A 22,219-nucleotide genomic window follows, 5' to 3' on the forward strand; every position below is an offset into this window, starting at 1 on the left:
ATATACACATACATATATATACATATACACATACATATATATACACATACATATACACATACATATATATACATATACACATACATATATATACACATACATACATACATATACACATATACATATACATATATACATACATACATATACACATATACATACATACATACACATATATACATACATACATACACATATACACATACATACATACATACACATATACATATATATATATATATATATATATATACACATATATATATATATATATATATATATATATATATATATATATATATATATATATATATATATATATATATATATATATATATATAGGGGTTAAAATACTAAAAGGATCAATATCTGTGGTGCCTACTGATACAGAAAAAGTAAAACCAAAAACCAAAACCATCGACAGCCGCAGCAGTCAGTCTGTCGGCTTACACCAGTTTAAAACAAATTAAAACACACTGATGTGTCGGGTCCTTTGCCCGCAGCCAGAAATCCACCTGGCAAAGCAGCAGCTCGGTACTCTGTGAATAAAAGACAGGAGATCACTAGCTGGACAATAAAACACAGGAATATTCCTCCACTGAATTGGTTTTGTTACCTGTCCGCAAGTTCGTGTCACACCCTAATAAATGTGGGTCAGTGGCGATGAAGTCCACTATACCGTTCTCACGGGAGCAATGTTTCCCACCTACAAGGGTGCAAATAACTGTAAACCTCTGCCAACAGCCAGAGCTCAAGTGGTACATTTTTGTGTAACCTACCGTTCTAACAGAAGTTTAGGGGAAGGACGCGTATCAGACTTTCATAGTTAAGAAACACCAACTTGCCCAACTCGGACCAAGCACTCGCAGCTTCAGGTTTGCAAAGGAATACCCAATTGCCCACACCTGCGCTTATGAAAGGAGCGAAGACCAGCTCCGCCCACCAGGGGCGGTCCCAAATCTCCAGGTCTCACCTGTCACATTCTCCCCCCTGGTTTTTGCATTGGCGACCCGACAATGAAACCTTAAAGCCACGGTCTATAAAAAGCTGTAACTGAATGTACACTAGGTGGCCTGGCTTCAGCTGATTGGGGCAGATGGTGTGGATTGGAATGGTGGCCAGCTGTTGAGCGTGTCGTTCTTCTAACTGTACCACTTTCAGCTAATGGAGTGGGGACACTACACTGTGGAGTCAGGGTACCAGGATTAGTCCTTCTGGACTGCGGCCTCATTACTATAGCCAGGTCCTCTGGGAGTTGTTGGGGACAAGGTGCAGAATCAGTTTGTACACTTTGGGGGTCACCTCTTGGGGACTCCCTTCGTTGCCACACATAAAAGTCTCCCTCATTCTCAGACGGGGGTAACCGGTCAGGTGAACTTCTAGGGTTAGCAGTTTGCTGGAGCTCTGCCCTTATTTTCTCACAGATATCAGCAGGGATCGGCTTGATAAATTGTCTATTAACCTGTCTTTTCTGTTCTGGATCATTGAGTGGGGCCACTGTATACACAGGACCAGCATCAGCAGGGGCACGGACAATACAATACGGTGTAACACCCCAAAAATCTTGGATTTTATTCCGTCCCCGAATGCTATGATCTCTCAAATACACTAACTGATGCAATGGCAAGGGGTCAGAAGCTGGGGCAGGTTGACGATCTGCACGCAGCGTCGCTGCTGCTTTGGTGCGGTTACTCACACCTTTATAAGCTACATCTAGACGTTTCTGATGCTCTTGGACCCAAGTGTGTACCGGGCCGTGGGTGGGTTCCTCCACTCTGCCTAACAGGAAGTCAACTGGGAGCTGGGGCTCTTGGCCAAACATAAGAAAATAGGGTGACTCACCCGTAGTTTGATGGATTGTGGTATTGTAAGAAAAGGTGAGCTGCTGTAAATACATGGGCCAATGACGCTTTTGCTCAGGGGGCAGGGTTCTCAACAGATCATGCAGAGTCCGATTAAAACGCTCACACTGGCCATTACCTTGTGGGTGGTAAGGAGTGGTGCGAGTCTTTTCCACACCATATAACTGGCATAGCTGCTGAACTAATGCTCCTTCAAAACTCCTCCCCTGATCGGAGTGGATCCTAGAGGGAACACCAAAGCGATAAAACCACTCATAAACCAAAACACTGGCCACAGTAGTTGCCTTTTGATCCTTAGTAGAAATGGCCTGAGTGAACTTTGAAAACACATCAGTAAGAATCAATACATTTTCACGGCCATCAACGGAGGGTTCAAGGCATGTGAAATCAATTGCCAGAATCTGATTGGGCCTCGCAGCCATGAGGTGACCCATGGTTGTTTTAGGTTTGGGATAAACTGCTTTAGCCTGCGCACAACGTTCACATTGCTGACAGTAATCCTGAACCTCCTTAGACATACCTGGCCAATAACACCTCTTGCGTATCAAGTCTGCAGTCCTGTCAGTTCCCTGATGACCATGGTCATTATGCAAGCCATGTAAAACCTCATTCTTGAGACTCTGAGGGACCACTAATTGGCACACTGGTTCCCCCCCATCTGGCTGAAAAATCTGCCGATAAAGGACGCCCTCCTTTTCTACCAGTTTCCTCCACTGGCGCAACATTTCCAGCACTGCTGCTGGCAAATCTCTTCTCTCCTGGCGAGTAGGGCCAGTTCCTCTGCGCCAAAACTTCAAAAAACCACTAATCGTGGGGTCCTCCCTCTGCAAAGTAGCAAGGTCTGCAAGTGAATGAGAGGGTAAAACCGAAATCATAGATTGGATTACTTGCTGGGGTGGTAAAACTGTTTGCACTAAAGAGTCTGGAAAGGAAGTACCAGGAAGCAGTGTTTCTAAAGACACAGTTTGATCGGATGGCTGACACTGTCGAGACAAAGCATCTGCATTGCCATTTGTACGACCCGGACGATACTTAATTGAAAAATCAAAAGAAGAGAGCTGAGCCGCCCAGCGCTGTTCCAAAGCTCCAAGCTTTGCTGTAGTCAGATGGCTCAAGGGGTTGTTGTCTGTATAGACAACACACCTGTTACCCAGCAAATATTCTCTGAATTTTTCAGTCATAGCCCATTTCAAGGCTAGGAATTCAAGTTTCATGGAGCTGTAATTGGACATGTTACGTTCCGTGGGCTTTAGCCCTCGACTAGCATAAGCTATAGGACGCACCTTGCCATCAGCTTGCTGTTGTGAAAGCACTGCCCCCAGACCCCAGTGGCTGGCATCAACCTCCAAGATAAAAGGTTGTGAAAAATTAGCATAAGCCAATACGGGGGAATGCACCAACCGAGCTTTCAACTCTTGAAAGCTATTTTCACACTGCTCGGTCCAGACTTCCTGCAATGCACGCTTGGAGGGGCGTTTGTGCTTAGTCCCAGCCAGTTCGGCCACCAGCTGGTGGAGCAGAGCAGCTAGGGATGCAAAACCTGGAACAAAGCGGCGATAGTAACTAGCAAACCCTAAGAATGATCTCAATTCAGCAACAGAGCTAGGAGTTTGCCAATTAGACACCGCAGATATTTTGTCTGGGTCCGTGGCTACCCCGTCCTTGGAGATCACATGCCCAAGGTACTTTACCTCTGTCTGCAGAAAACAGCATTTTTCCAACTTGGCCTTCAAGTTTTGTACCCGCAAGGTCTCCAGTACTGCTCCTAGGCGCTGAATATGCTCATCTACTGTGGTAGAGAAGACAATCACATCATCCAAGTACAACAACAAAGACTGGTGATTCTGGGAACCAAACATTCGCTCCATCAATCTCTGAAAGGTGCTTGGTGCATTACAGAGGCCAAACGGCATGCGGTTGAACTCAAATAACCCAAAAGGAGTACAGAAAGCAGTTTTCTTTTTGTCTGGCTCAGCAACAGGGACCTGATTGTAGCCACTAGCCAAGTCCAAGGTAGAGAACCAACATGCACCTGACAACACATCCAAGGACTCCTCAATTCGGGGCAAGGGAAAAGCATCCTTCCTAGTCCTTGAGTTCAGCAGACGGTAATCCACACAAAGCCTAATACTGGAGTCCTTCTTTCGTACTACCACGATTGGGGATGCAAAAGGGCTACAACTTTCTCTGATCACCTGACTCTCCAACAGGTGTTGAATATGGGCCTTAACGCTCTCATACTCTGAAGGTGGAATCCGTCGATACCGCTGGCGGACCGGAGTCTCATCTAAAAGTGGGATCTCATGAGTCATTAAATTGGTACACCCTAAGTCACCATCATGTGAAGAAAAAACAGATTGGTAGTCACGCAAAAGGGCCCTTACCCTGTCCTGATCCTGTACAGTGAGGGCTGAGAGATCAATTGCATTAATTGCAGTTTTCAGAGGGTTGGATTCCACACTCTGGGTTGCCATGGTAACACGTTTTTCCTCTCCCAGATCTTCCAAGAGCCTGGTCGAGCCATCCGATTGGCTGACAATTTCAACTTGGCACAAGGTGCCAAGCTGACTGCGAGGTGGCAAAATGGCCTCAGTTAATCCCACATTGGTAACTGGGATAAATGCAGTGCCACTGACCACCTGGACCAAAGCTGGAGAAGAAAGGAGACCATGAGGCAAACCGGCATCTAATGGTTCGAAAAGCGCTGTTCCAGTGTGTGCTGAAGGGACTTTCCGACATGTAGTTGGTACAAACTTCATTGTGCCTGCGGGGATGCAAATTTTTCTCCTACCCTTAACTCTCACTGGGCCACTAACTTGTGCTTCAGGCTGTAGCTGCGCTGTATGGCAACGCTGCAAAGCCTGCTGCCAAGGATCCTCCTGCACTAAAGGAAGGTCAAAAAGAGCAGAGCCATGTTCCAAAAACAGCTCCCTATAACACTCACGGATCACATTCATGCCGAGTACTCCACATATTTCTGAGTTGGGGCTGGGCTCCAAAGGATCTCTAACAACTAACACACCACGTTTCGGTATTTGCCTCCCTAACACTTGGCAATCAAGCTCCAGGTAGCCAACATAGGGAATATCTAGCCCATTAGCTGCCCGTAACCGCAGCCAATGGCATGCTTTCAGTTTCTCTGGACCCCAGTTCTTAAAATGTTTGGCAAAAAAACTCTCCGTGATGGTAGTGACCATGGATCCAGTGTCTAATAAACAGGAGACATCTACCCCTCCCATATTAATGGTAACCTTTGGACAGGAGCCTACCAACTTGGGTGGGGGACCAGACATTTGAGCATTACAACTGTTGGAGCCAGTTATGTCCCCATCTGATATGTGGCTCAGCATAACAGAGGGTGCTAGTTTTCCGCCTGCATGGAAAACGTACCCTGCCCAGATGAGCTCCTGCTAGGGGCTGTAGATTCAAAGGCTACTACCCTCTCATTATCACAGTCTTTAGCAAAATGGCCAGGCTTCTGACACCGTCTGCAAATAACCTGCCTTCCTCTCTGCGTGAACCTAGACTTACTTGATGTATGGGCAACTCTCAACTCATGTGTAAGCTGATCAATCTGGGCCTGCTGCCGTTTTAACATTTCCTTAACCTCTGCTAATTCTGACCCAATAGTATCCCTTGGCCCCTTTGTTTGTCCTGTATGCTGAATGCTGTAGACTGCTGGGACAGAATAAGTCCTGAACCGGCCGGGTTCTACTCCTACTCTGCCTTCCCGCTCCCACCTGAGGCCTTCATCTCTTAAAGTATGGAGGTCATAATCTGGATGTTCGCGAACAATCCTTTTAAGCTCGCGGCTCAAATTTCCATCCCGGACACCCTCTACAAACTGATCAGAAAGCAGTCTAGCAGCCTCAGGAATTCGCCTCTCTGGACAACTTTGGATCATTTTGTCCATGAGAGAAAACAATGCATGTGAGAATTCCCTCAATGACTCTCCTTCTTGCTGCCTTCTTGCATAAAAAGCTTCCTTAACAGCAATAAAGGACATGGGGCAACCATACTGGCTAAGGAGAATATCAAAAATGCGGTCTGGATCTTCTCTTACTTGCTGGGACCTATATTTTATTTCCTCACGAGCATCACCAGTCAAATGATCATAGATATAATGGGCTCTATCAACAGGGGCAAGTCTACGAGTGCGCATCACAGATTTTATTTCCTCCACCCAACTTTGGACACTAATTTCCCCAGTTCCACTAAACAGGGGGCACGACCTCTCTCTAGGGATATAAACCAGCCTCTCTTGGAGAGAGCCCTCCATAGGGGTAGAGTCATGAGGTCTACAGGGGCTAGAAATGCCTGATTGGGACTCCATAATAAAAAATAAAAACCCTCAACAGTAAGTGCCTACTGTGTTTAAATGCAGATTACACTTTGTTACCACCAGGATTTACCAGCTGCTGCTTTGCCTAAAAAAATAAATACAAATATAAAACAGTTTAAAACACACACCCATAAAAATAAAAATTTTACACAAACCAACTGACTAATCGCTGTGCACACCTAGAGGCTCGTCCTGTCCGACAACGCCAGTTTGTGACCCGTGGTAGGTACCTATTTAAAATAGGACAGAGCCGTAGGCGCACAGTCAGTTTAAAAGAGTTTAATTTTTTAATACAAAATAAAAGAAACAGTGTAACAGCGGCACCTCAAACCAATTAAAAACGTTACCTTATTAGAGACGATAAAACTGTGCGATTGCCCGTGAGACGGGACAAGCGCTGCGGGGAACCGTTTAAAAACAAATCGACATAGCACACAGGTTAAACATGGACGGCAACTCACACATGACCCCAAATGGGTAAAACACTATAGAAAAAAAGTCAAATCTTCAGTGCCGTCTTCACTCGGGCCCCCCGCTGTGCATGCAAAAGCGGGGAGACAAAAAAAAAGGATTTGTTTTCCCTGCAGCGCCTTCACCGTCTGCGACAATATATATATATATATATATATATATATATATATATATATATAAAACATATATATATATATATAAAACATATATATATATATATATGTTTTATATATATATATATATATGTTTTATATATATATATATATATATATATATATATATATATATATATATATATATATATATATATATATATATATATATGGCAGGAGAACAATGGAGCTCAAGGGAGGAGAGGGTCCAGATATCCAAAAACAGTCTGAACACTCCACACTCACTCAGCTCAGCTGAGTGACGAGCAGGGACGAGCTGTACAAAGGAGAAACACAATGAGACAGGCCGCAAGGAGAAGAAACAAGGGCTGTACTTTCCAACTAGGGAGCCAGAAGTTTACTAACTGCATAGTTTAATGTTCCAGTGAGGAATGTTAGCCAGCCGCTACCCAAAGTAGTGATCTCAGATGAGATCATTGTAGGCAGGTGTGCAGCTTCAGAGGCGGAAAGCCCGAATGGGTCCCGCTCATGGACATTAACAGCAAGCAAACAAAAAACAAACTCTGGTGGAGTCAGTCAGGGATGACTGAGGAACCGTGACATATATATTGAAACCAATAAAAGTTTATGTGACCTTCGTGAATGTTTAAAGTTTCTTTACACTTCTTTTATTTAGCGATGTGCCGATCAGGAATCAACCTATCGACCTATTTTAAGAGTGTTGGGGATAAAAACAATCAAATCAGACCAGGATAGAAGTTATGAATGAAGACCAGAGTTTGCTGTAAGCTTTTGGGGGGGGGGGGGGGGGGGGGGGATCACCTGCTACTAACTCAGTCATTGGATCGTGCTCCTGAAGTTGTAACTGGCATGAGTGTATTTTGGCTGCTGTGCCAGCAGAGTGTGAGTCGCAGTGTGCAGTTTTACTGCTGTCGCCTCACAGCAAGAAGGTCCTGGGTTTGAGTCCAGCTCCTGTGTGTGGACTTTGAATGTTCTCCCAACATCTGTGTGGGCACTCTGGCTGCCTCCCACCAAAAACAAGCCCCTGCCTCCATTCTGAACTGGATAAGTGGGAAAAGTTGAATTGATTGACAGGTTTATTGTAAGTCTTTTAAGCAGTCAAAGAGGAAAATTCACATTGACTAATCTGTCATAAAACAAGGTGATGATTAAGTGATTCAGATTGAGGTGTTTGGGGATCGTTTAGGATACTTTAGACGACCAGCAGTGAAATTCCAGCCTGTGGTGATCTCTCCAGGGCCCTAAAGTGAGAAACCACAGCTTCACCTGTGAAAGAAAAACATGAAATTATTTCAAATTAAACTAACATTAAAGCATTGAGAGTATAAACGTTTTATCGCGCGATGCTTGGTGTAAAACCAAGAAAGAAATCCAGCATTGTCTTCACGAGCAGCATGCAGTGGACGATTTTGATCACTTGGGGGAGGTAGTAACCAAGCCTACCTACTGCATTAGTATCACAGCCACGTATAAACTTATCTTTTCCAAAATTGCACTTAGATTAGAGAATGATGAAAAGACGTCGGGAGCACTTTGTGTTCCTGTTCTCAACTCCAGCAACACAAATCTAATAGTTTTAGAAGTGAGATGGAGGCAGATTGTCCTAACACTCAAAATGTGACTCATGCAGGCTAAACAGAAAAATGATTCAAGGTAAAAATTAAAGGAAATCCTTTTCAGCTCCTTCACTTCGATCAGATGAGGGATAAACAACTTTAAAATGAAACCACAAAAAGTATTTCCCCACAAATATGTAATTATAAGACCTCACTTCTATCCCCCAAAAGGATGACATGATGTTTTCTTAAAATTTTCTTAAAACCTCAGATTACATCATTAAAACTTCGATAAATACGAATTTATCTCCCTTTGTTTTTTTGTTGTGTGTAAATTAATGACATTAATGAACATTTATCCTTTCTGCGTAATTACGCACATGGGCACGGGTTTCCAGTTCCAGCAGAACGAACACCAAAAAGCACAGTGCGTGTTATTTGTGTAAATGTAGCCTATAGGCTATCCAACTTGGGTTTTGACGTCACGCGTCAACTTTTGTGATATTTACGCGTAGGGCTGCGTTTAAGTTTTGTCTTCCAGCACATCGGAGTGAAAGCGTGACGTGCAGTCCGTCAGGCCGAGGACAAAAAGAAAATAAAATCCCGTTTTGTAGGTCAGGTATTTTGGGAATATGCCCGCTGCGCGCCACGTGCGTAATGACGAGTGCGCCTGTAAATAGATGAAATAAGGCGTCGATACTTTGGAATGAAAGAGGGCACACCAGCGTAGTGTCTCCTGACGGGGGTTAGGGAAAGGAATTAATCATTTCACGCACCAACACCGGCACTTCAGTGCGCGTCTGTGCCACCTCCGGACGGCTCTCCAAGTCCATGGATAAAAAGGAACACGAGGCGGCAGAATGGTTGTTGCAGGAGCGAGTAACGGGACTTTCGGCAGTGGCAACATGAGGTCGTCGTTCATGATAGAGGACATAGTCGGTGGCGGAGATCCCGGGGGCTCCACTAACATGATGATCTCCGAGGCTCTTGCTCTTCGGCTACTAAAGGCTGCGCAAGGCGCCGCAGATGCAGCAGCAGCAGCGGCAGCAGCCACTTCTCCGTCCACCTCCAGTCAGCCGCAGGTCATGGAGACGAACGGGACCCGCTGCGGGGAGCAGATCCTGAGCTACGGCCGGGTGGAGAAAGTTCTGATCGGCGCGGTGCTCACTATGCTCACGCTGTCCACGATCTGCGGGAACTTGCTCGTGGTCATCTCCGTCTGTTTTGTCAAGAAGCTGCGCCAGCCGTCCAACTATCTCATCGTTTCTCTGGCCTTGGCCGACCTTTCGGTGGCTCTGGCCGTGATGCCGTTCGTCAGTATCACGGACCTTATCGGCGGTCAGTGGATATTCGGTCAGTTCTTCTGTAACGTTTTTATCGCCATGGATGTGATGTGCTGCACCGCGTCCATCATGACTCTGTGCGTAATCAGCATTGACAGGTAAGATAAACTTCTCCAGCTTTAAAACTGTGTCAGTCTTTTTTCATGAAGCTAAGATAGAAAGTTTTTTTTAACAGAGTTTAATTAAACGTCTCCTGTCTTTAGTATTTGTTACCCGAGTCTCCAAAAATACATTTAAACAGGTCACGTTCTTATTTCACAGATGTAGAAAAAATGCCTTCTGTAGTCTAACTCCAGATTTTGTCGCTCGGGGCTCTGCGACACTGGATCGCTGGGTTTCTGTGAGGCTTCTTGCGCCTCGGGGTCTTGTTCTGGGGCGCTTACTTAAAATGAAACGCTGCAGGACAAAGTGTGACCTCTCTGCCCACGACATTCCTGTTCTGACCGCTGAATCAATTTACAGATTCAGAGACTCTGAAACGACCCCGAGTTTAAAATTCAACCGCTGCCTTTGTTTTTCCATTTCCTTAAAACGTTTTCACCACTTTAATCAAATGATAAAATGTTTTTATGCTTATTTGTTTTTGAAAGCCACACATGCCTGCCAATGCCCTGTGTGTTGGAAATTTTGTAGCCTGGTTTGCTGAACATTTATGGTCTTTCCCAGCATCGCCAAGCTTCTCTTTCATAATGTAACCCAGCTCTCATTTGGGGGCTGAGTGTGGCAGGCAGAGATCTTAGTTTTGCTCAAGGGCACCTTGTCCAGGGTGGGGAGAGTGTCACCTGATTAGGGTAATGTAAAGCAATAAAAATAGAGTTACACTAGACACATTTTAGGGTTGTATTCATTTGGCTGTGTTTTTCTCTGTGTAGGTATTTGGGTATCACTAAGCCTCTGACTTATCCTGTCCGGCAAAACGGCTGCTGCATGGCCAAGATGATCCTGTCGGTGTGGCTCCTCTCTGCTTCCATCACCCTCCCCCCTCTGTTCGGCTGGGCGCAGAACGTTAATGACGGCAGGGTCTGTCTCATCAGCCAGGACTTTGGATACACTGTCTACTCTACAGCCGTGGCCTTCTACATCCCTATGTCGGTGATGCTGATCATGTACTACAGGATCTACCGAGCGGCCAAGCTCAGCGCAGCCAAGCACACCATCACTGGCTTCCCCAGGGAAGGGGAGCACCGAGCCGTGGTGACTCTTCGCGGGGGGAGAGGAGGGCATCAGCCAGCAGAGTCAGGAGAGACGGGAAGTGTCGAGGGGACGGAGGTCGAACAGGTGGAGGAAGCCGAGGAAGAGGAGAGCTTGGACTGCGTGGCAGCGGCGCTGAAGCTCCAGCGTGAGGTGGAGGAGGAGTGCAGCACGCGTGTCTCCCGCCTTCTCAAAACTGGCGAGCACCACCAACGGCGCAAGAGGAAAAACCAGTCCATCTTCAAACGGGAGCAGAAGGCTGCAGCCACTCTGGGCATTGTAGTTGGTGCCTTCACCTTCTGCTGGCTGCCGTTCTTCCTGGTGTCCACTGCCAGGCCGTTCGTCTGTGGCGTGCAGTGCAGCTGTGTGCCCCTCTGGCTGGAAAGAACTCTGTTGTGGCTTGGCTACGCCAACTCCCTCATTAATCCTTTCATTTATGCATTCTTCAACCGTGATCTGAGAACCACCTACAGCAACCTCCTGCGCTGCCGCTACAGGAACATCAATCGGAAGTTGTCGGCGGCTGGCATGCACGAGGCTCTAAAACTGGTGGAGAAACCAGACGCTGATGCGTAAAGCTGTAGGTCTGCCAATCAGCAAGGCTGCAGAGACCAGTATGGAAAATAATCAACTGGGGCTCAGACTGTGGCACAAGGCTATTGTGCTGACAGACCTTTTTACCCTCCAGATTTCATGAGGATTGCCAATGCGAGAGGAGGAAAGATGCTGCGATTAAGTGGATGTAGAGGAAGCCTAAGTGTTTCACTCTGGAGAAAACTGAGAGAAAACAGAGCTCAGTGGTGTTGAATTCATACTGTTTAATTAGCTGAATCTGTTGCAATGACTCTGAAGCCCACGAGGAAGGGCTACCTTGGTGGATTTAAAACTGGCTGCTATGTTGCTCAGAAGCCTTTTGAACATGACATTGATGCAAAAGCAGGAGCTACACACCCAGACTTTGATCTCAGCTCCTGTCATGGATGGAAATGATCTTACGCAGTAGCCAGTGACTTACATTTCCATTTCTGACCCAAGGAAAACTAACAATGAGAAAATAACGAACGACTCGGAGCTCAACCGCTACCAAATGTGTTTACTTTGCATCGTAGTTATCACTTTTCTAAAACGTAGAGTGTTTTATTGGTGAACAGGCGTAACAAGTGGACACGGTAATGATTAAAAAGTATGTAAAAATTTATGTACACAAGTCAATAGCCACGCTGTTTTTGTAACAAATGGTTCTGATCTGTTGTAACCTAATAAGTTGATATCATTTGAAGATGAGCCAAAACGTGCTCCCTTTCCTTCTACTCGTGTCATGACCACCTGTTTATTGAAACTATTTGCTGATCATTTATTTCTGTAATATGGCAGCTAATTAACGAGCAAGCAAGGACTCTTAGGGACGAGAAAATGACGTGAAAATGCAGAACACGATGATGTCGACACGGAGCTGAAGGTGGAGTAGAGGGAAACAACATCATTGAGGACGCTTTCTGAATGTGCCTGTGCCTTTTTCTGCTTTGTCGGTTAAGGTTTGGTTGCAGCACACAAGAGTCTCGCTTTACATTGTGTTAGAAAGTTGAGACAATGTGCAACTTTAGCCTTGTTGTGCATTACATAACAAAAGAAATGGCCAATAAAATGGGCAGTATCCTCTCAAACAGAGATGAATGATGGTCAGACAGGATCTAATCTTTTGACATGACACGCACCAAAAAATTATTTTCACAGTTAATTTAACAATTGACTAGTTTTAGGGCTAAAGTTCGGTCTCAAGTGGGTCTAAAAACAGTAAAATCACAGTTTCATATTCAATCTACAGTCATCAAAAAAAAATACCCCATGTACCAGTTTCATTTTGATAAATTATGTTTACATTCTTTATAATATATAAAAATCTTAACATTAATATATTATATGGACATTTTTTTAGGACAAATCCAGGATCAGGATTTGTCCTGCTGCTGGGAAACACCCCTGACCCATAACTGGCGTCTCCTTTGAAGTCAAATATTGCTTAACTCCAGCTGATGCTCAAAACTCGAAGAGGTCATATTTTTCCAACTGGGCTCAGCTGGAAATTAGGAGATCTCACGTCACAGATGTAATTCATCCAGCTGAACAGCAGGGGGCCCCAGTGAGACAATCCTCAATGAGCAGCAGTGAATGGAGCTAAACAATTAAAATCATGATTTATGTTTGCTTCCAGGGAATAAAATACATAAACTGATTCTGTTTCCTGTTTGAAGTAAAACGACAGTTATGTAAAATTTTTTTCTAACATAGAGGTCAAGTTAGCTTATAAATGCTAGCATCCCACTAATCAGTGCCATTAGTTGATTAGGAATTTTACCATGGGACCAGTACACCCTTACTGGCACCTTTGTCCAAATGATAACTTCACATTAGACGTTAAACCGCCACAGCAGTTTCAGTGTGTGTGTGTGGGAAGCAGCTGGTTGTGGCGGCTGAAGGCGATGCTAGGAGCCTGCTGCCTGCAACAAGTCACACAAAATGATTTTATGACGATGAAAACTTATGGTCTTAACCTTTTCTATATAACGATGTTGGAATTTCCACGTAGCCCTGTCCATTCTGGATTCGATTATTCAAATTCAATCGAGTTATCGTCGTCAAAGCTGACAAAAGCATGGGCAAAGCGTAAATACGGCTTTTTTTTTTCTAAAGATTTGTTAGATGTGATCATTTATTAGGATCTGTACCACCAGTGTTAATTAAATGACCTCCAATATGTTGGGCTGCCATGCTGTTAATCTTCTCACCTCTTGTTCTTCTGGAGTTTTATGTGATCACAGACACTAATTACGCAGCCATCTTTCCCGTGTAGCTCTGTCTCAGGCTACAGGGCGACGCCCCGGGAGGAAATCCGATGTGGATGTTAAAGGAGAGAGAGCAGATCACAGCCGCTGTTTCGTTGGTGTGTTTAATCTCCCCCGGAGATCGAGAGCCTGTCTGCTTGGAGTTTAATTTAAAGTTAAAAGTACAAGTTTAGCTCAGGGGGAGTGATAAAGTGACAGAGCTTTTGTATGTGCACAAGTTTTAGTGCAGCATCCTGCATGCACCAAGCAGCTGCAACATCATGTTGACAATAGGAACTCTGGAAACTGCTTGCTTGGTTTCTTTCTGGCAACATTATTTTCTTTGTGTTCTTTTTAATATGCACTGACACGAGTAGGAGAAACGTGTTACCTCTTATTCCACACGGACTGCAGTAATGTTTTTTAATCCTTTGAGGAGACTTTGTGTTTTACAAGTATTAGTACACTCTGTGCTGCTGAGAATTTGTCCTCGTTAACTTGAAATTGTACAACAGCTAACTTAGAAGGAGCAACAGAGGGCACTCAGTCAGTTTTACCAAAATCTCTTTTTACTAAAGAAGTGTGAACACTGCAATTACCGCCTTTATTCTCTTTATTCTCTCGTTAATTAAAGCTGCTCTCCACAAGATTATTTTTAAATTTAAAAAATGCGCTAAGCTACTGAGCCTTAATTACCGAGTTAGCATGGCAGCAGAGATGATACAGAGAAGCCAGCAGGACGTCTGGTTCATGTGACAAACTCTGCTGTCTGCCCGACAACAGAAAGTTCACTCAGAGTAAAACGGGACTCGAGCACTTCTCTAGATTCTAGATTTTAGATTTTATTTCAAGTATCAAGTGTGAATAAACATCATAATGAAACACAGGAGTGGGCGATATATATTTTCCCAAGGGTCACAACGGAAACCAGAACCAGTGAGCTTATAAAGAGATAAAATGAATATTGAGCAGAATTGACTTCACCTTTTTCTGCAGCCCTCCACAACAGTCCAATATGGAAAAATGAATTGCCTGCACCTGGTATAGAACATCAGCTATAATAGGTAAATCCATCTTTTTCAGTCACACTTCAGGGTTCTGCCCAGTCACGCCTTTGCCATGTGACTAAGGGAATTAGTTATTTGGGGGGAGGTGAGCTGAAAAGGTTGAGAACCACTGAACTGTACTCTTCTGGGCTCAGTGCCGCCGTGGCATGGCTCCATTTCCTGTCATAGAATAGATGGAGAATGGTTGCCAGGAGCACAGGAGCACATTTTTCCTGAAGAGCATCCAAAAACTCTGAAGAGCAGAATGTTATCATTCACATGCAACACTCAAACTATCTGGGAAGCGAAGCTGTTGTTATCTTGACAACATCTCGTGAAAATATTCTCAGTGGCGTATCAACACATTGGTGCGAGATAGGAAGGGAACGACTGCACAGCAGGCTGAAAAAAATTCTTTGTATGACATCCAGAGGAGAGAGGAGACACGCTAAAAGGTAAATGGAAGGTAGAGGCACACCCTGGCATTCAGTGGCTGTCGCCTGCATCTCAGAATGTGACTGAATGCTCGCCTCTTTCATCAAACTAGTCATCTTCCCGCATGAGAGCGCTGCACTGAACCGGAGCTAATTTTAAAGAAATTGAGAGCCTGCGTCACAACAAGTAGATTTATGGATTTTTTTCAGTGAGGGAACGCGAACCCTCAAACTAAGCGTGCACCAGCAGTTCCCACAATAGTCAAAAAATGACTCTTGGCTCGGCGTGGTCACATGGTTTCTAAAGAATCTATGAAAAGATGGGGAATGTGGAGATATCAGCTGCAGCTAAATTTACACATCAACCAAAGATGTGATTGTTTAAAGGCAGATGTTTTATTCCCATGTACTCCTCATTTGAGTCAAAGTACACTGAAAACACTCTGAGAAAATGACTGTTAACTCTAAATGCAGAGAAACTGTGACACTTCAGTAAGGATAATAAATAGAGAGATCAACATTTAAGGCATATGGCTGGAGGTGACTTAAATTACCTGCTGTCTCTTGCTAATAGCTGCTTTAGAAGCCAGATGTTTGGAAATGTTCAGCTAACAGTTGCTTATCCTTGTGAGAATGTCCTCATCACAAGCTGTTTTTGAACAGGGAGGCTCAGCTCCATATTAGATATAAAGTGTGCTGTTCATAGCATTCAGTCTTTAGTCTGCACCGCTTTCCATTTGCGTGAATGGATGTGTGTCGGTTTGTCCTGTTTTGAGAGTCAAACATCTTTGTTTGACTCTCGTGGATGCTGAAAGCCAGCGCTGCCCATTTGAAACATCTGCACAGTGACAACACTCTACTGAGACGACTCCATTAATCTGTCACTGATTGGCTGTGTGTTAATCCTCCCACGGCACTCATTGGACCAATTGTTTTTTAATTTTCAACCTGCTGTTTCATCTCAAAATGCTAGATGAACGAGTCAGCTCTGTGGACTGGAGACATTCAAAGCTCTGGACTCTGGCCTACCATTACCGGACAAATGCACAAACAAGGATTTGTTCGGGAAAGGCTATTTCAAATGATCTTTGGAGGTCATCAACGGGCAAATAGCACAGGAGTCAGTCAGAAAAATAAAACATATGTGATGGCATACGGTAAAAATATCCCATCCAGTTGTGTTGTTTCTGGCACAACAGAGGGAGATCATTCCAAACCATCTTGGTTAATGAGAAACCTCAACGGCGCTCCTTTGAGTTATCGTCATCAAAACTGCTCCACATCAGATAAAAGGTAGAGCTGGTGGACTAACAAGGTCAGAATAGCAAGAGGGCCAAACGCATCCTTTCGGGACAAATAAAGCTCTCAGATTGGTTCCTGGGCCACATTCAAACACTTTTTTCAATTAGTTTTCATACCACAGCCAATGTTGTTCACTGGGACTATATGGGACCTTGTTCTGTCAGCATTATCAAAGTACAAAGAACAGCTCTCGTGGGATAGTATTGCTTTTATATGCTGTTTAGCACTGTGTGAAACTCCTGTGTATATATTAAGACTAAAAAGAGAAAAAAGGAAAGCGCGATGGCTCCATGGCCCCTGGTGACCATAACAGCTGGGCTTAGCGACCCATAAAGCACAGCAGGAGAGTCTCTATGGCACTTCTCGGCACAGATGCGATGTGTATTTGACCAATCTAATTGCTGAAATTCCTTGTATATGAGTCCAAAACCATTCACGTGGAAAAGACTGTAAGATATGTTGTTATTGTCAGAGTGAAACCTTGTTGGTTCCAGTTAATCAGCCTCGTTTTTGACCCGATCTGTAAGATTATTTTCAATCATGGCTCTTCATACTGAAACGACATCAGCAGCAGTGTCATCGAGCTATTTAACAACCAGCCACGATGGAGATTTCCAGTTAAAACTCTTTAGACTTGTTTTAGATGCCTCCCCCCACCGCAGGGAAAAGGGAAACACCACCTGGGTCTGGGTGCAGTTCCCCCCTCCAGGGGCGGGGGCACCTAGACCCGGTTTGTAGAGTACGCTTGGGGAGTGTGATCGTGTGTACAGCGTCTCTTTATGTCTGTCTCCACGTTGGTTGAGTGTGGAGTGAGTGCATATGAGAGCATGAGGGTGGGAATGGATGTTTGTATCTGTGTGTGCCTGTATTTCTGTGTCTATATGTCAGGTTGGGTGTCAGGCGCCACCTCTCTGGGGACATCTCAGGCCCTCCAAGGTTTGGAGGCCTATCTCCCCCTACCACCACTTTACCTGCCAGTGGCGGACCCCCTCAGACATCGGTGCGTTGGTGGTTCTTTGTGTCCGGGGATGGGCGTCCAGGTACACACCGGCTCACTCCTTGGCGGCCGCTTATCGGGGCCTGGAGCCTGGGGCTCGCTCGGGCCACTTCGGAGGTGGGGTGCCCCCGGCCTCTCGGCCTGGGGCTCGGTCACTCAGGCGCAGCTGGCTGCCGGCGGAGCTCACGGGCGCGTCACTGCAACTCCCCCTGGCTTCTGCTCCGCGGCTGCTGAGTGAGCCCTCATCTGGGACTCTCCTCAGCTCTTTCCGGGACAGTGGCGCAGCTGCCCCTCTGTTGGTCTTCCTTGGTCTCTTGTGTTCTGGGGGCCTCTGGATGTCTGGAGTTTTGATCTCCTCCACACCTGCTTCACGCCCTGGAGGACGGGGCTGTGGCCCCCCCACACCCTCTAGCAGATCATTACATGAAGGAACCTTTTAAAAAACAAAAAACAAGCACATCCATGCTCACAGGTGTACACACTGGTGATCACACCCACAAACTACACCCTTTTTGGCTCCTACCTCAAAGCACACTGTGTTCTGTTGATCTTATGTGCTGCACAATAATGTTTAATATTTAGTATTTACTGTCATATTCCCATATATCATTGTGATGTTGTTTATTCTATTACTCTTGTTCTCTTCTGCTTGCTTTCTTTTTTCTTTCTCAGCAGGTGATCCAGGTGATCGATATATGCATTTTTTTTTCTCTGCCCATTCTGTTGGTTTTTGTCTTTTGCCCTTCTCCCCCGTCCCTCTTCTCAGCTGTTTCTCTTTCCCTCTTTCTTTCTCCCCTTCTTTCCCCCAGTCAAGTCTGTCCCGTATTCAGTAAGTGAAAATAAAATAAACAATAAAAGGTGAATCAAATGGACCATTATGGCAAGGCTGGGATGGTCAGTTTGGTAAAGTAAATCCGTTGGGCATCTTTCTTTGCCTTTAGACAACAATTCTGATGCAAAAGAGCCAAACGGGACAGGCCAAAAAAAAAAAGAAAAAGAAAAAAAAAAAAAAAAAAGACTTGTTTTAGATGTAATCTATATTTTACAGTCTGCTTGTGGTTTTGCCCACAATTAAAATGCTGGTTGGTCCAAAAATAACTCTTGAAAAGAGCTTTTTTTTTCTATTTAACTGTACTAAGTTTCAAGAAAAAAGCAAAGAAAAAAAAAAACACTGCTCAAGGTTGTTTTCAGCCATGCTAAAAATATAAGCCAAAGGATGAAAAACCTCGTATCTCCAGTGTACTGGAACATTTGCCACACTTTAAAGGTGGTGATACTGATTTCCTGTCAGGACGGTCAGGATGATGCAGACACTGTTCCACAGACAGTTCATTTGACATCATACAAGATGCTGTCACTGTAACTGATGAGAGTTAAGTGGGCTATTATCAGCTCTGACTGAAACGATGAGTGGCAGACTCGGTGCGTTTAAACATTAAAAATGCATTCAAACATCAGTCACATTAGTCAGCAATAAAAATCAGAGGCAACGTGGAGAACACATGATGGAGATGTGTCTTTGTTTATGACAAAAAGATAGAAAGATTATATGGAGGGTTTTGCTAGACTACTATTTGCAAACAGAGCAGGAGTCAGTAAAAGATGCTAAAAGAAATAAGCCTCCGCATCTTTTTAAATAGTCCTTTACAGTGTTTAAACTGAGACTGTGTCCTAGTTATATATGATATTTTTAATAAATTGTACTGTTGTTCTGTTAATGTTCTAACTAGCTTGTTAAAAACTATTTAATTGTAGCTATAAACACTGCGACCCAGTGTTTTTGAGTCTGTACAATTATTGACCTGTGATTTCATCATGACTCTTAGTGTTCGGGTTCCTGTGCCCCTCGTGTTTAGTGGAGGCTTCGTTCTGTCGTGTTTGTTTTCTTGCTCCGCAGTCAGTCGCCTCTCATGTTGCCGTTTGTTATTCTGGTCTCTGTGCTTCATGTGTCCTCTGTTCCCAGGCCCTGTCATGTTTCCATGTCTACTCTTTGTGAACTGTTTCCTGTTTTACTTTGGTAGTCCTTGTCCTTTGTTAATGTTTTCAGTTTTGCTTCCCCTTGGTCTCGTCATGTTTGATTGCTCCCAGCTGTGCTCTCCTCCTGTGTGTCATTCCCTCGTTATCCCTCTGGATATTCAAGCCCTGCATTTTCCTTGCTCTAAACTGCATTGTGCCCTCGTTCCCCGCTGTGTGATCGCCCTGCCTGTTTAGTTACATGTATCTTCCAAGTTTAGTTAGTGTCGTAGTTTCTGATGTTCAGCGATAAAGCTGCCTTTTGAGTTTACCTTTTGTGTTTGTTTCTGAGCTTCGGTCCTCTCCTGCCTGCTTCACATGGCCGGCACATGACAGTAAGACCTACTTATCTAGCATTACAATGAAAGAATGCAGTTTAATATTGGAATACAGAACAATTCCCCAAAAAGCTGGGATGCTGGGTCAAAGGTCAATAAAAACAGAGTACTATGGTCTTTTACAGGCACCGAAACAAATCACAGAGGAAAGTGAAATGTTGTACAATCTCACTCTGGAGCCTTTCTAAGCTGTCAGAGGTCCAGAGCCAACATAATCTGTCGCAGGGCTGACACACTGAGTCAGACACCTGCAGCCAGTTTAGCATGACCAGTTAACTTAACTCCATGCATGGCTCTGGACTGTTGGAGGAAGTACCCAATCAAATGTGTCATTTTAAGAACAATATGTGCTCATTTGGAGTTAATGTCAGCAACACGTCTTTACGAAGTTGGACCATGTTTCCTCTTTTCTTTTAACAACAGTCCGTAGATGTCAGTGATCCGAGGAAAGCAGCTGCTGAACTTTTGGGAGGGGAATATCGTCCCATTCTTGTCTGCTCAGCAGTCCTGGCTCTCCTGTGTCATAGATGCTTTTTCATGATGTTCCAGATGTTCTCGGTTGTTAAAACGTCTGGACTGCAGGCAGGCCGGTTCAGCACCTGGACTCTTCAGAAGCCATGCTGTTGTAATAGATGCAGTTTGTTGTTTAGCATCATTCTGCTAAAATATTCGAGGCCTCGCCTGAAAACAAAACTTTGTTTGAATGGGGTATATTTTCTTAGACCTGTGTATTCCTGAGCACTGATAACAAGCCGAATAGTCTCACTTGCTGTTAGTCTGGAGGATGTGGCGCCCATGTTTCCCAAAAAGAATTTCAAATTTAAATTCATGTGACCGCAGAAGAGCTCTGCACGTTGCCTCCATTTTAAACAAGCTTTGGTCCAGAGAGGACTGCAGCATTTCTGGATCATTTTCATATTCACTGTGCCTTCTTCTCTGCACAATAGAACTTTAAACTTTACATCTGTGGACAGCACCGTGAGCCGTGGTCACAGACCGTGATTTCTGGAAGTGTTCCTGAGCAAATTCACTGATTACCAAAAGAGGATGCTGAGGACCTGACGGTCATGGGCGTGTCCACTGATTTTAACCTCGTCCCTTGTGAATCTTTTGATGGTAATATAAACTGCAGAGGGCGAGATGTTTACTGTCCTCACATCTTTACAAAGGTGGCATTATTCTGAAATTCTTCCACAGTTTGCAGATGTGTGAACCACTTCCCAGCTGTACCACTGCTCCATAAGATGCTCGTCTTATATCCAGTCTGTGGCCATTTGCAGAAAGAATGGGAAGAGAAACTTAGAGAGCCAACATAGATGCTGATGTGCCGTTATTTTAAAGTCATGTGCAATCAGCATTTACTTTATGAGTTAAAGGAAAAACTTCTTGCAGGTTTCAGTGAGCCTTGACGCCAGCTTCCACTCTAAAAAACGAAGCGGGAAGTTCTTCCCGCTGCAGTTAGAGAGATTATTTCCACACTCACTGTTGTCTTATCTGAAACTCGTATCTCACTGAGGTGTGTTTGCACTGATTAATGCTCTGCCGTCTTATTAGTTTCTGTAAATTCAGGAATGTAGAACAGCAGGTTGTTGATCTACAGCAAATATTTGTGAGGAAGCTCAATAATGAAGAACAGGGATGCTGATATTCTGTTACCTCAGTCTGCGGCACACCGACACTCCTCTGTAATTACATCAGCATGTTTTTGTCAGTATGTGCTTGCCAGTAGTGACAGGACAATCATCTATTCATCAGCTCCATATTTAATGACTTTTAACAAATAGAAAAGTTGAAGATGAAGTAGAGATTGATTAATATGCAAAGAAAAGTTTCCTTCTTGCTATATAGGGAGTGCAGAATTATTAGGCAAGTTGTATTTTTGAGGAATAATTTCATTATTGAACAACAACCATGTTCTCAATGAACCCAAAAAACTCATTAATATCAAAGCTGAATGTTTTTGGAAGTAGTTTTTAGTTTGTTTTTAGTTTTAGCTATTTTAGGGGGATATCTGTGTGTGCAGGTGACTATTACTGTGCATAATTATTAGGCAACTTAACAAAAAACAAATATATACCCATTTCAATTATTTATTTTTACCAGTGAAACCAATATAACATCTCCACATTCACAAATATACATTTCTGACATTCAAAAACAAAACAAAAACAAATCAGCGACCAATATAGCCACCTTTCTTTGCAAGGACACTCAAAAGCCTGCCATCCATGGATTCTGTCAGTGTTTTAAGATAAGATAAGATAAGATAACCTTTATTAGTCCCACACGTGGGAAATTTGTTTTGTCACAGCAGGAAGTGGACAGTGCAAAAGTTATGAGGCAAAAATTAGAATACAATAAGAATAAA

The 22,219-nt window shown here is 44.1% G+C and overlaps 1 protein-coding gene across 1 annotated transcript; it reads left to right on the forward strand.

Moving 5' to 3' along the window:
- The first annotated feature begins 7,637 nt into the window (after nucleotides 1-7,637).
- Nucleotides 7,638-17,493, forward strand: htr7 (5-hydroxytryptamine receptor 7). The gene is made up of 2 exons (XM_085476966.1): nucleotides 7,638-9,806; nucleotides 10,581-17,493. The coding sequence occupies exons 1-2, from the start codon at nucleotides 9,226-9,228 to the stop codon at nucleotides 11,473-11,475; spliced, it is 1,476 nt and encodes a 491-aa protein (XP_085333092.1). The 5' UTR covers nucleotides 7,638-9,225; the 3' UTR covers nucleotides 11,476-17,493.
- Nucleotides 17,494-22,219: the final 4,726 nt, after the last annotated feature.

Source organism: Copadichromis virginalis, linkage group LG13, assembly GCF_057382275.1.
Source record: "Copadichromis virginalis isolate Kocher_CV1m ecotype Utaka linkage group LG13, C_Virginalis_male_GT1.1, whole genome shotgun sequence".
NCBI classification, from domain to species: domain Eukaryota; kingdom Metazoa; phylum Chordata; class Actinopteri; order Cichliformes; family Cichlidae; genus Copadichromis; species Copadichromis virginalis.

Bases quoted from the DNA above. Each gene is read 5' to 3' on its own strand.
- htr7 (XM_085476966.1), top strand. From the start codon at position 9,226: ATGGTTGTTGCAGGAGCGAGTAACGGGACTTTCGGCAGTGGCAACATG. The intron at 9,807-10,580 runs GTAAGATAAACT...TTCTCTGTGTAG, and splicing joins TGCGTAATCAGCATTGACAG to GTATTTGGGTATCACTAAGC.